This window comes from Cajanus cajan, chromosome 9 (genome assembly GCF_000230855.2).
Source record: "Cajanus cajan strain Asha chromosome 9, NIPB_CcT2T_4, whole genome shotgun sequence".
In the NCBI taxonomy this organism is placed as follows: domain Eukaryota; kingdom Viridiplantae; phylum Streptophyta; class Magnoliopsida; order Fabales; family Fabaceae; genus Cajanus; species Cajanus cajan.
The window spans coordinates 34,230,851-34,244,885 of NC_138525.1; the positions used below are offsets into that span (position 1 = coordinate 34,230,851).

The 14,035-nt window shown below is 29.0% G+C and overlaps 1 protein-coding gene across 1 annotated transcript; it reads left to right on the forward strand.

Annotated features, from left to right (window-relative positions):
• Positions 1-359: 359 nt before the first annotated feature.
• LOC109792566 (amino acid permease 8) lies at positions 360-8,968 on the forward strand. The gene is made up of 7 exons (XM_020351988.3): positions 360-560; positions 1,594-1,827; positions 2,511-2,604; positions 2,897-3,114; positions 6,394-6,521; positions 6,646-6,867; positions 8,407-8,968. Exons 1-7 carry the CDS (start codon positions 497-499, stop codon positions 8,827-8,829), a joined length of 1,383 nt encoding a protein of 460 aa, XP_020207577.1. The 5' UTR covers positions 360-496; the 3' UTR covers positions 8,830-8,968.
• Positions 8,969-14,035: the final 5,067 nt, after the last annotated feature.

The window sequence follows — 14,035 nt, forward strand, 5'->3', positions numbered from 1 at the left end:
TTGACACTGTCAAATTTTCCACTCACATTAATCATGATTTGAATTTACTTCTTAAAATTATATTTACTATAAATCTTCATTGAAAATTTGTGATCTTCCCAAGTCAAGAAAACATACTTATTTTCTTCTAATTAAAACTTTTATTTCATCTTAAATAAACCGAACAAATAATACATGCCGCGTAAAAATATTTTACATTCATCTAATCATTAGCAGCTATTTATAATAATAATTAATTTTTCAATAAATTCATCTTACGAAATATTAAATAAATACGATTTTGTGGCTAGGCTTCATTCTAGATCTGATATAAGTTCCCGTGTGTAAAGAAGCGTTGGGTCTATTAATTATTTATCTTTTTTATTTTTATTTTACCTGATTATTTGCCTCAATTAATATAGAGAAGATATCATTTCCTTCCACAAACAGACCCATGAAGTCAAATGGTGCAGCGTTTTGTGAGAGTTGATACTTGACCAACGGAAAGGGGATCTCAATGGACAACACCAAGTCTCTTTTGGCACTCGAACCAGACGATGATGGCAGAGTCAAAAGAACCGGTTCGTTCTCTTTCTTAATTTCTCCGAATTGGGTTCTCACTTTATATTCTGTTTTCCTCCAAATTTTTCATGTCCAACTTTTATGGGTTATAAAAACATTATCTCTGTAGTTCAGTACAACGTTTGCTTCGTATTTTAGTTGGATAATAATACCAAACATATTATTCCGATTTTCATAATTTTTTTCAGAGTTCTAGTGAAGTATTTAATATTTTTGAGAATTTAAAATTAGACAGTTTGTATTTACTTCTCCTCATGCCTGATTAGAGATCGATATTATTAACCTTTCTTCTTAATCTTCAATTCTTTTGAATTAACACACAATTTCATCCCTAAAAGTGCTGTTTTCATTCTCGAAAACAATTATCCTCATTCTCTAAATTATTTTTGAAGGACGCAATTGTTCTTGAGTTGATTATTTTGTGGGAGTAAGTTTATCTGACTTTTTTAGAGATCAATTTTATGATTTTATAACATCACATGTGCTTCCATAAATTAAAACAAGTTACCACTTTCAAGAATGCGTATTAACTCATTTATAACCAAAACTGAATGTATATAAAAACTGAGTGTGTTTAACTAATTAAATAATCATTTATGAGAATCTAAAGTTAGGCATGTATTATTTCAATATTTGTAACTCATTTATACTACGTTGTGAATGATTTTTGAAATTTTTCTCACTTAATTTTTGAAGTTGTATATCTTGAAACTCAACTTTCAAAATTTTGTATATTTTGTCACCATGTTAGAGGATCGCTGATGTAACATGTTAATTGATGACGAGAGTTTCTGATGTAACACTCATATGCAACATAGTATAATGTGTTACATTGGTAATCAATGGATTACATCAACTGTCAATGTGTTGTATTAATGATCAGTTGATCACTAAGTTATCAAAACACGTGAAAATTTGAAAGTTGAATGACAAAATGTATAATTTGCAAAGTTTGGTTGACTAAACATATTGAACTTATTTGTCATAAGTATATAGCAGACATTTGAGTTGTTGTTTGAGTTTGGTTTGCAGGGAATGCATTAACGGCTAGCATACACATTATAACGGTGGTGGTTGGGGCAGGGGTGCTGTCTCTGGCATGGGCCATGGCCCAACTAGGGTGGATTGCTGGTGTAGCCTGTATCCTTGCCTTTGCAGGTGTTTCCATTTTCACATACAATCTTGTAGCTGATTGTTACAGATATCCACACCCTGTTACTGGCACCAGAAATTACACTTATATGCAGGCTGTCAAGGCTTACTTAGGTATCAGTTCCACTCTTACATGATTTAATTACTTCCTCTGCCCAATTTCTCCTTCTAAGTATTAATTTTCACTGATTATGTGTTGTTTGTGAGAATTGCATATCATCAATTGATGGTGAAAGATTGGTGGGCACTTTAGGTGCCTTGGGGTGGTTCTATATTGAGAAAGAGATATAGGAAGAGAAGAAGGATAAGTAAATTGGTAATGATATAATTGGTGTTGTGGTGGGGAGACAGAGAAAAAGTAAAAGTATTAAGTGTGAAGTGTTTATACTGTTTGAGTGTGTAAATATATAACAGCAAAGAATACAGAGCAACACTGCTCTGTAATGAAGTTGTGGAGAGGTATTTTAGAGAACAAAATATTATACCTGTTGATTGAATAATTAATCTATGGTAAAGTAAATGTATATTATTGAGAATAAAAAGTATTATTTACTATTTTATTTATGTATAAAACTTAATAGTGTTGAATTTTAGAATTTAAGAGTAATTTTCATTTTATAAGTTGGATTTTGTTGAATTGAGTTATGTTTGAATCCACTTTTTAAGATATATATTAAAATAATTATCAAAACTTATTTATATTTTTAACCAATAATTATAACTTCATACTTTATTCTCTGAAATGCTTCACTTTAATGGAATCAAATGACCAAGTCCATATTGCTATTTGATAATAGGTGGAACAATGCATGTGCTTTGTGGATTAGTTCAATATACGAAGCTCGCTGGGATCACAGTGGGCTACACAATAACTTCGTCCACAAGCTTGATGTACGTAAAATAATTACTACTAAACCTTATCACAATGTGCAAATGGGATATGATCAAGTCTAATTTTTACCATGCCCAACATTTTAGCCTGATGTTATTTGTAAACCTTTATATTTTAAAACTTTACCATTTGTTATTTAGAATATTAAAAAAAAAATCTGTAGATTCTTATGAAAGGACCAAGGAGCATCATTTTTAATGTTAAGAGTACAATTATAAACTTTTAGACTATAAAATATAAGCTTTTTATGCTTTTGTTTTATGGTTTATGATGATGAGTATGATATGGCAGAGCAATAAGGAAAGCAATTTGCATCCACAATGGAGGAGATTCAGCTTCGTGCAAGTTTTCGAATAATGCCTTTGCGATTGGTTTTGGAATCTTGCAAATTTTCTTGTCTCAAATCCCAAACTTCCACGAGCTCACATGGCTCTCAACTCTTGCAGCTATAACCTCTTTTGGTTATGTATTCATTGGTAGTGGGTTATGTCTCGCGGTTATCCTCTCAGGTAACTTCAGTTTTCACCATATTAATCTTATATTTATAATAAATGTATAAATTAGAATAATTATTTTCAGGACTGATTTTTCAACAAGGATATTTTTAGTGATTTTTTTAAATATTTTATCTCTTTAGTTTATCAAATTTGTTTTTCAATTAAATTTTAATATTTTTTAATTAAGAAAAATTATCAATAGTTAAGAATATTTTTGTATTACAATGTAAATTATTTACCATAAATCTAAAATATAATTTATATAGTAACAATATTTATTTATTATAAATTTTACTGATAATATAATTTAAATATTCAAAAGTATTTATTTATTATAAATTTTGTTTATATAAAATAAAAAATTATCTTGTACATTACACTAGTCAAAATACTAGTTTGTATATTAAAGGAACTTACTATTAATTACCAAATTTTACTCTTATAAGTATTTGATTATTTAGTTTATTCATTTTGTTCATTTGTTGTTTTTAACCTTTTATTTTATTTTATTTTTTATTTCTTCTGTTTTATAATAAGTGTCGTCTTAAGTTATTTGACACTGACAAAAAGTAAAAATTAATAAATAGGAGAAAGGTGATGATTTTATAAATTAATCTTATGATTAATCTTCTTTATTATAAATGATGTTTCTAAATTTTATTATGAAGAATATAAATAAAAATAAGTAATAAATATTATATTATAATGATACTTATTATTTTTTTTAACACAACACTTATTATAACAAGGAATTAGTACTTATTTATCGTCCTAGATAATGTATATATTTTAAGAATGGTAACAATATCATTTTTTTACTAGAATATTATTACTGAAAGAATTAAAATTTAATTACGAATTATTAAGCACTTAAATTAGATGTTTAGCAAATAAGTTAATACTTTTAAAATAAGAAAAAAGTTTAAAATAAACCAAAACTCCTAATATAACTGATAATTTGAAATAGAGGTACTTAGGAGTATAGATTAAGGTTCAGTTCTCTTCAATGGGCTTGCTCAGTCAACTAACTATTCACGGACTAGGCGACTTTAGCTATATTGTGGTAGTTGAAAAAGAGTCTGTAACAAATAAGAAAACAGGTGGTGGTTACACAGGTCTGTCATGTGAGGAGTGTGTATTTTTATCTCTTAATTATAAATGTACTAAAATAGTACATATGAAATAAAAATTATTATTGTAATAAATTTATATGTTAATATTTTTGAAGAAATTATTCAAAGAAAAAGAAAAAAGAATGCAATAATATAAAATTTAAATTTTAAAAATGCAATAACATACTATCAATTTTTGGAAAGATAACAAATGAATTGTAAGATGTCACATTATATCACATACTGACTTGCAAGTAAAATTTGTTACTCTAATATAAATTTTGAATTAAAAGATAAAAAATTGTATTCGTCTGAAACTTTTAGTTTTAGAATTTAAAAATAATAAATGTTGCATTAATTATAATTTACATATCTCATTATGTTTTTTCTTTTTTATAAAGTACATAAAATTAAATATTGATTTGAGAAGTTAAGAAAGCAACTTTTTTTTTTAATTAAATAACTGATTTTTTTTTAAAAAAAACAAAATGCAATTCTTATTAAACACTTGACATGACCATAAAATGTGATTTGTCAAACAAAATTACAAGAGAATGCAATATGTCAGTACAGGCAAAACATACAAGAATATAAATCATCTATCTAGTAGCTTTCCAACAACCAAATTTTGACCAAAAAGAACCTCGCATCAAAAGAATGTTATATGCTAGCACTAGACAAAACATACCCAAAATAAAATCAATTATCTAGTAGCATTCCAGCAAACAAATTTTGGCCAACAAAAACCTCATATCAAGCGAAACCCTATATCTTTTAAATCCCCAAAAGTGTCACACCTGTATCTGCTATATTTTAAGTCAACAACCATATAATTCCACACATAAAAAAGTGAAAACACAAGAACGTGTAGAAGATAGACTCACGTTACCACATACAGAAACACAGTGGATTAAGAGACCAATAGGAAAATGCATAGTTGAGTCCACCAGAAATAGTTAACCATTGTCATGATAATATCTCTACCATTTCTTCCATTTCCTCAACTGAGTGAGTTTTATGGGAGAACACCACTGCATTTCTGCTCTTCCAAATCACCTATATTCTTGCAAACCAAATCACGTTCCATATATATGCTATTTTTTTTTTTGGATACTTTAACCAAACCTCTGAATTGTGACATATGAGTAATCAAATCAAAATGAGAAGGTGCCTGAATTCCCCCACCAAAGAGTTGCATGATCTGAACACTCTAGCATGAGTTGACCCCTCCTTCAACTTACATCTGTTACACATAATTTGATCAGGTTGTAGCCAAATTTTAAAGTGATGGTATACAATTCTGTAGACCTTCTAAACAAATCCTTGTATTTTTAGCGATTAATAAAAAATGTTAATCTATTTCATATAAAAGCTGAAAAATGTATAACAAAATGAAAATGTCAAATATACATAAGGTTAATTAATTTTACTTTTTTCTTTTTTTCTTTTTTTGCAAAAGATTATTGATAATCAAACTTATGATAAGGTTATGGATTATTTATTGTGGTTTCTCATATGCCTAGTTACATATTGTGACCCAATAAAGATAGGCCGCCAGATTTTGTGGAAAGGCCCAGTTACTATTTTTGGTCAATGGCCCACTTAGCCTATGCCCCCCACCCCATGAACTATCAGGATTAAAATTCATGAAAGTGTAGCAATACACTCCTTCAACCACCCACCCTTTAAATTTTCCAAACGGGAGCACAACACATTTTATTCTTTGATCTCATCATAGATAACATGTTTAAGCAACCCAAACATAATAAGTTGTATGCATTTAATATAAAAGAAATTAATAGGATAAAGATTTTTCAAAAAAAAAATAATAATAATAATTATACAAAGGTCATATATTGGGTCATTGAACTACCAAGTTTGTGGATCAATTGACCAATAACTGTTCCAGTTTACTAAATAGTTTCGAATTCGAGTCTTTAATTTGCAGTCATGTTAAATACTCGGATAAAGAGCTTTCTTGTCTACAATAATCTTATCCAGTTGCATCAGAATAATCTCTAATAGATGATATCTATGCTATAGACAAAAAAATACCGGATCATTGAACCATGATTTAGTTTCTTTAATTTTTAGATTGGTTTGGTTTTTAAATACTTACATTTACATGCTCATTTTGGCAACTTTTAAATACTTGTTCTAAAAGAAGTTATATGTACAGGAAAAGGAGCAGCAACCAGCATAATAGGAACTAAACTACCTATTGAAGACAAACTTTTGAGGGTTTTCACTTCAATGGGAAACATAGCACTTGCATGCACGTACGCTACCGTTGTTTATGATATAATGGTAAAACACACAATTCACTTATTACATATGCACACTGTTTGAAGAAATTAATAAAAGCAAATAAGTGATGGGTGCTAGCAAATTGGAATTATGAGTTGTTACAATGAATCCAATTATTGTTTAGGACACATTGAAGGCACATCCACCAGAAAATAAACAAATGAAAAGAGCTAATGTGATGGGAGTCACAGCAATGGCAGTATTGTTCTTGCTGTGCAGTGGCCTTGGCTATGCTGGGTTTGGTGACAACACACCTGGAAACATCTTAACCGGATTTACCGAACCTTTCTGGTTGGTTGCATTGGGGAATGGGTTCATCGTAATCCACATGATTGGAGCGTATCAGGTTTTTTATCATTATTCTTTTTTTCTTCCATCAAGATGCTTTTCATCTCTAAATAGTTAGTCACTTTTAGTTTTGATCGTCATAATATTTTTTTTTTCAATCTAGAATATATTGACATAATGTTTTCAGTCCATCTTAGATTTGTTTTATGATGACATGATATAATGAGATTATAGGTCGTTTGGATAAATATTTTATTTAATATATTATATAATAATTTTTTTATGTAATAAGAATTTATGTTATAATTGTTTAAAATTAAATAAGTTGTTCCTATGTTAATAAGTAATTAAATAATTTTAAAGTGTATTCACGTATCATTATTTAAGTGTTTATAAAAAAGGATATCTCCTTTTGAAAATTTAACAAATTACAAATTAAATTTTAACTAAAAATAAAATAAGATTATAAAAGTAACTAAAGAATTTTTAAAAATGACATTATGCATCATAATAATAATAAAAATGATAAAAAAAAAAAAAAAAAACACTAGTCACCATTCACCTAATTTTAGTTTATAAAAATTAAATTAAAATTAATAACAAAATATGAGAAATCAATTATATCTATAACCATGATTAAAAGTCAAAAGTCGTAAATCTTAAAAATTAAAAATCAATTCATAAAATAATGATAAAAAGTTATTGCATAAATATCAACAACAAAATTATTCCAAATGTCCTATTTTAGAAAAAAAATTACAAGATTGTTTTTTTTATTTATATATATACAGGGGAATGTGGATTTCAGGGAGAAGAGATGTAAAACAAAAAATTGGATAAGAGAAAAAAGTAATAAAAAAAATTAGAGAGAGAAACAAATTGGAAGAAGTAATGAAAAAAATATAAAATTGAATTTGGTGAAAGAATGAAAATATAAAAATTAAATTATTTACGTCAACGATTGAATTCAAACTTGAGTATTTTTCAATAAATTTCTACATAAGCTGAATAATAAGTTATATTAAACAAATATCCAGATAAGTTCAAAACATCCTATGGGATTACTCATAAGATATTTGATTAGTTTATCTAAACACTCCTATAAACATTTATAGAATAAGATAAGTACAAATATATTGTTCATAAACTCTTTTAAATGAGGTCTATGTTACTTGTTAGAGACTTGTTTACCACGTGATGCTAATGAGATTTATCTTATGATAAAGATTATACTTATAATAATTTAATTAGAATGCATTTATAGTTAAATATTTTTTACTCTAATATACTATTATATATGATAAGATTATTAACTTTCATAATAGCTGCTTTAAAAGTTGTATGGTGAGTGATTTATAATAAGTTTGATACTATAAAAAATTATACTAACATATGAAAATTAAACTTATTATATAATTCAATAAAATCAAGGACCAAGTGATTTTTTTTTTCTCAGAATGATGAAAATTAAAATTAACTAATTTTTAAGGACAAAAAGAAGTATACATTATTTATTTTTAAATTTGAAAGTTATTAGTGTTATTAACATATGGTTGAACTTTGGTGCCTGATTTGAGAAATCAATATTTTATTACAGGTGATGGGTCAACCATTCTTTCGATTAATTGAAATGGGTGCTAACATGGCGTGGCCACATTCGGATTTCGTAAACAAAGAACATCCATTCATGATAGGTGGTGTAATGGTTCGTTTCAACTTGTTTAGGTTAATTTGGAGGACAGTTTTTGTGATATTGGGCACAATTCTTGCCATGGTAATGCCATTTTTCAGTGAGATTCTTTCTTTTCTTGGAGCAATTGGGTTCGGGCCACTAGTTGTCTTTTTTCCCATACAAATGCACATTGCCCAAAAGCACATTAGAAAACTATCACTTAGGTGGTGCTGCCTCCAACTCTTAAGTGGCTTAGGCTTCATTGTTTCATTGGCCGCTGTAGTTGGTTCAGTTCATGGAATGATCAAGAATTTCCATAAATACAACCTTTTTATGTATAAACAATAGTCCCTTGGAAATCAAAATCTAAAATGAATGCAACTAATTACAACCTTTTTCTGCATAATACTTCTTCTACTTCTACTTTTATGTCGACCTTGGAGGAAAGACATCAATGGCAATTATATATATAGGTCACATTGGCTAACTAATATCTTGTTATTCCATTTACTTTTACTTTTCAAGTTCAATATGTTGTTGATTTGACATACTTTTCAAGAATGATCATATTTTATATGTTGTTGAACGTTGAAATAATATACCCTTCCAAACTCAGGAAGAAGTTTATCATTTGTTTAATATAGTAGGTTGCTTCAAGCTGGAGTTGGCTCTTGCAACTAATAAAGAGAACGTTTTTTTTTTTTTTTCATAAGTACATTGATTTTAACCAAATAATTAATATAAATATCATTAGTACGAGGTTTGTTAATAATTTTATATTTTGTTATAAGTTTTAACTATTTAAACAAACATATCGAATGTGTGACAAATATTTCTACTCATCATCTTTAATATCGTACGTGTTGCAAAAAAGCTTTTAAGAGAAAAATGAAAATTTCAAAACTTTTCTCAAATAAATAAATGTTATTACATGCTCAATTCAAGGTTCAAGTACAAAATTTAAATGGAACAAAAAAGTAACACAATTTGATAAATATTTAACCCTTAAGTTCCAATGTAACATCCTTTCAAAGTAAGCTATAGTCATAATGACAGTAAACATTGAGGTCTAAGTTTTTTCTCTAACATCAACATCTAATTGATCCTCACTAGTAAATATTGTTTAATTCAAACACAAACTAAACAAATACAAGGGAATGATACACATCTTCCTGCATGCGTTGATGTGAACCAAGTGTTGGAAAACTTTCAAACATCTAAACATACATAGCAATAAGCACGTTATATAATAAACATTACAAGATAATGATTCATGCCATGCGATGTTTAGGGATGAACATTATTCCTCTAATTAAGGAAGAAAAACTAGAGCATATTTTTCAACCCTTACAAAGTGAGCTTTCCAATGCACATGTTTGATTCTTTCAAACATTTCTAAAACTATTAAACTACAATATCATGCATTTGGATTAGGTGTGACAAGTGTCTTGTTGTAGGGTGTGCACCCTATTACTTCTGATGGAGGCCCATGGGCCAAAGGTCCAACTACTAAGGCCATGACTAAAAGGATGCATGAAGAATGAGCCAATGCTAAAGAAAAGCGCATAGTTCTTTTTAGTTGCCCTATACTCTAAAAGCCCATGTAGTGTAGATTTGGGCCATTGGGCTTGTATTTTTGTGGGGCTTGTATTTTGGCCAAGTAGAGTAGGAATTTCATTTCCTTGTAATTTTGAATTTAGGTTTATAGGAAGTGTCATGTGCATCTCAATTTAAATGTAATTAGCATTACATTTAAAGTGAATTACGGTCACACCATGTGCATGAAGCACATGCACCGAAATTCACTTTCAAATGCATGCCTAATTACATCTAAATTAAGTAGCACACGGGAGAGGGACGGTTGGCTCCAAAATTTGAATTCAAACATTCAAACTTTGACGCCTAAGGTTTAATTAACCATACCATGGTTTAATTAAACCTTAGGCTAAGCCTAGCTTCCCTAGCACACTTCCTAAGTCTATATAAACACTTTGGCCGTGTATGTGTGATACTTTTGACATTAATGAGATTCAATTTTCTGAATTTGACTCTCCCTCTGAAAGTCCTCTAAGGAGAATTCTCTCCAATTGATTCCTTGAGACTTCTTCTTTGGAGCCTTGGATCATCCAAGTTCTAATCCGGAAGCTTAGTGTAACTTGAATCAACATTGAATCTTCCAACCTTGTTCCGTCCTTGAAGCTTCTTAAGGATTTTGGCTAGAAGAGTTTTGAAGAATTGATCATGAAGCTTGAAGAATTAGGAGCTTCATCAACTTCTTTGAAAGTAACTCTTTATGGTGTCACTTTCAACTATCCAACCTTACTTAACTTGACCTTGATCAACATAACTTGCATCACAAGTTACCAAATTCTATATATTGGATCTACTGTAACACCCTAAAATTTCAAAAGTAGAAAATAAAATAGAAAATATTATTTTCTAATAGTTGCTTATTTTATATGTCATAATTAATTGTACAAAATGGTAAAATAGGATTAAATAAATAACTTTCAATAAGGAAAAAAAATAAAGAATACAAATGTTATGTCAATAAGTGGTGAAATAGGATTAAATAAATAACTTTCAATAAGGAAAAAAAATAAGGAATACAAATGTTATGTCAATAAGTAATAGAGAATAGAGAATTTAAAGGTGGTTAACGAAGTTTAAATTATCCAAAATTAAGTGAGACCATGTGGGTCTCACTCAAATCGTAGGTTGGCTCACTATATAAGCAAACTTGAGACCCCAGTCTCCTTCCATTCCTGTCCATTGGCCATCACCTTGGGGAGAAGAGGAGTTTCAAAAAAAAAAAAAAACTATTCTCTTTGTTCTTGTAGCTAAGTTCCCCCACACCTATCCATATTATTCTTTTGCTTTTTTTTAATCTTCTAATTCCTTTCTTCTTCTCCATAAAAGCATTCTGGAGTTTGTAAGGAGAATTTTTTCTTGATACCCATAATAAGAGCTTTAAGGAGGTAAGGGAGGGGGTTAGACTCATTTCTTGGGTTTATTTTACTATTTGTTCTTGCTTGTGATTTTGAGTTGGATGAAATTTCTTTTCTACCTTTTGCTGATAAAACAGGGCTAGTGTCCAACATTTTTTTGGAGGAGCTAAAACCTTATTATAATGCTTCAAAATGATGTATAATACATAGGAAATGGTATTGGAGTGATATGTTATCTATTGGGACTTGTTTGCACATGAAAATGACTTTAAAATAGGGTTGAAAATGCTGTCAAAAAATTGCATAACAGGGGCCTGCGGGTTGAACGATATAAATTAGGAATCATGCTTTAAATTGTGTTTTGAGACTTGAAATATGTATAATGTAAATCATAAAGATGTTAGACTTAATTTGATTGAATTTGGAATTGATTTAAGTAGTGTTTAACCCTAAAAGAATGACTTTTGACTCAAATAAATGATTATTCTCATGACAAGCCTATTTTTTCTTTGTTGGACAAGGATCAAAGTTTAAATTGTGTTTGAAGACTTGAAATGTGTATATTATGAATTGTAATGATATTGGAATTAATTTGGTTAAGTTTGGAGTTGATTTGAGTTTGAATGTGATTTGAAAGTGTGATCTAGACATATTATAGTTGATTGTGATATGATGGTTTCGATTCATGACTCTAAATATAGATGCTTCGTATGATATTTAATGTACTTTCATGCTCTAAGTGAGGTACCAAGGTTGTATGTGAATTCATAAGTTGAGGTGTGATGTTAGGATTCTCAAATTGATGATGTGATTTGTGTGAAATGGTTTGTATATATATGAAATATTTACTTCAGAATTATGCAGAAAAATTAATCTCATTTTAGTGTGAAAAATGAACGATTTTATGTGTGGAATGATAGATACAAGTGTTGGCATGGTTTGGTAAATTATTATAGTAATTTAGACTTGTTATGATGATTAGTGTAGGAAACTAAAAAAGAAATAAAATTGGCTGATTTTCCTGCATCTTAAAGTGGGAAAAATGTGTTTTAAAACTTATAAAAGTGTCCCAAATTGCTAAGAATATGTACCTGAGAGGTAGTGTAAGTAACCTAAGGAGTTTGGGATGATTTAGTGCTCAAAATAATGAGTTATAACTCTTGAAAATTGAATTACATACCTTGAGCGAAAATAACATTTTCATACTCTAAAATTTATCTAAAACTAGGTTAAAGGATATTGAAGAATGAAGTCATAAAGTTATTTTATTTAAGTATATTCAATTTAAGAATTCTTAGAGGTGATTTAGGTTACTAAACCCTAAACCCTAAATCCTAAACCCTAAACTCATGACTTAACTATAATAGACTTTATTGATTAATGTTCATAAAATACTTAAATAGTTTATTATGTGGAGTGACATTAAATTTCATATAAGATATAAGGTCAATAGGATTAACTAAGAGGAGAAGTGTAAATTAGTAAAGTCAAATTAAGACATTACTTCCTCTACATAGCTTTGGGTCTTGAGGAAAATGAACTAATTTTTAAGTTAAATCTTTAACCATCATTAATTCTTGAAATTTCTATATGTGCAATGTTGATGTGGTTGATTATAAGAAATGTACATACATATAAAATGAAATATGTTGATGAATCATTGTGTATGATAAGGAGATGATCCATTTTTATTCCTAAATAGTCACCAAGTGATGGAAATCTAGTTCCCAAGAATCCCTTTGAAAGATATAATTCTAAGAAGGGTGAAAGTTGATAAAGTTAATTTGAAGAATTATAGGGTACTTACTCTTATTTTGTAAGGTACCCTACCTTTGGATGCTTATTCTGCCTTAAAAGACTTCTATTGTTGATATACATTTTTCTTGTAATTCATTTTAGTAGTGATTGTATTAGGATATTTTTTGGCCTTGTATTTTGGGTCAAGTAGTAGAGATAATTTTATTCTTGTATTACTTTAGGGTGTAATTAGTAGATTAGGGGAGGTGTAACTGGCAAAGTATTGTTAGACTTATTTGAGATTGGATGACCCAAATATTTTTATGGCCCATATGTTTGGATGTCCACTTGCTCATGCAAGTGGTTTGGATGTCCAAACCATGCCAAGCTTGTCATCCATGCTACATATTAAGTCACATGGATTTGATAGTAACATCTCAACAACTTGTTAAAAGTAATCATTAGTGTAGTAGTTGTAATGATTATGTTAGGTAGTTGGAGTTAACTTAAGCTAACATAGGTTGTTCTTAAACTAAGATTAGCTTAGCTCGCTCTAATAGCTTTTAGACAACTAACTAGACTTGTAGACATTTAATTAGAGTTAGTTAGCTTAAGTGCAAGATAGTTAACCATGGTTACATTTAACCATAGTTAATCTAGCTTTCACCATAAGCCAACTAAACTCTATATATTATATCTTTGTACCCGTTTTGTAATAGTTTGAGTATTATACATGATTTGGACAAAATTCCTCTCCAAATTCTCTTTTAAAGCTTGTTTCTCTCTTTGAAATTCTTTTTTTTTTCCTCTTATCCTCTCTTGAGTGTGGTGAAAATTTGAAGAGACTTATCACTCTTCAAGAGTGTGGT

Bases quoted from the DNA above. Each gene is read 5' to 3' on its own strand.
- LOC109792566 (XM_020351988.3), top strand. From the start codon at position 497: ATGGACAACACCAAGTCTCTTTTGGCACTCGAACCAGACGATGATGGC. The intron at 1,828-2,510 runs GTATCAGTTCCA...ATTTGATAATAG, and splicing joins GGCTGTCAAGGCTTACTTAG to GTGGAACAATGCATGTGCTT. The intron at 6,522-6,645 runs GTAAAACACACA...ATTATTGTTTAG, and splicing joins CCGTTGTTTATGATATAATG to GACACATTGAAGGCACATCC.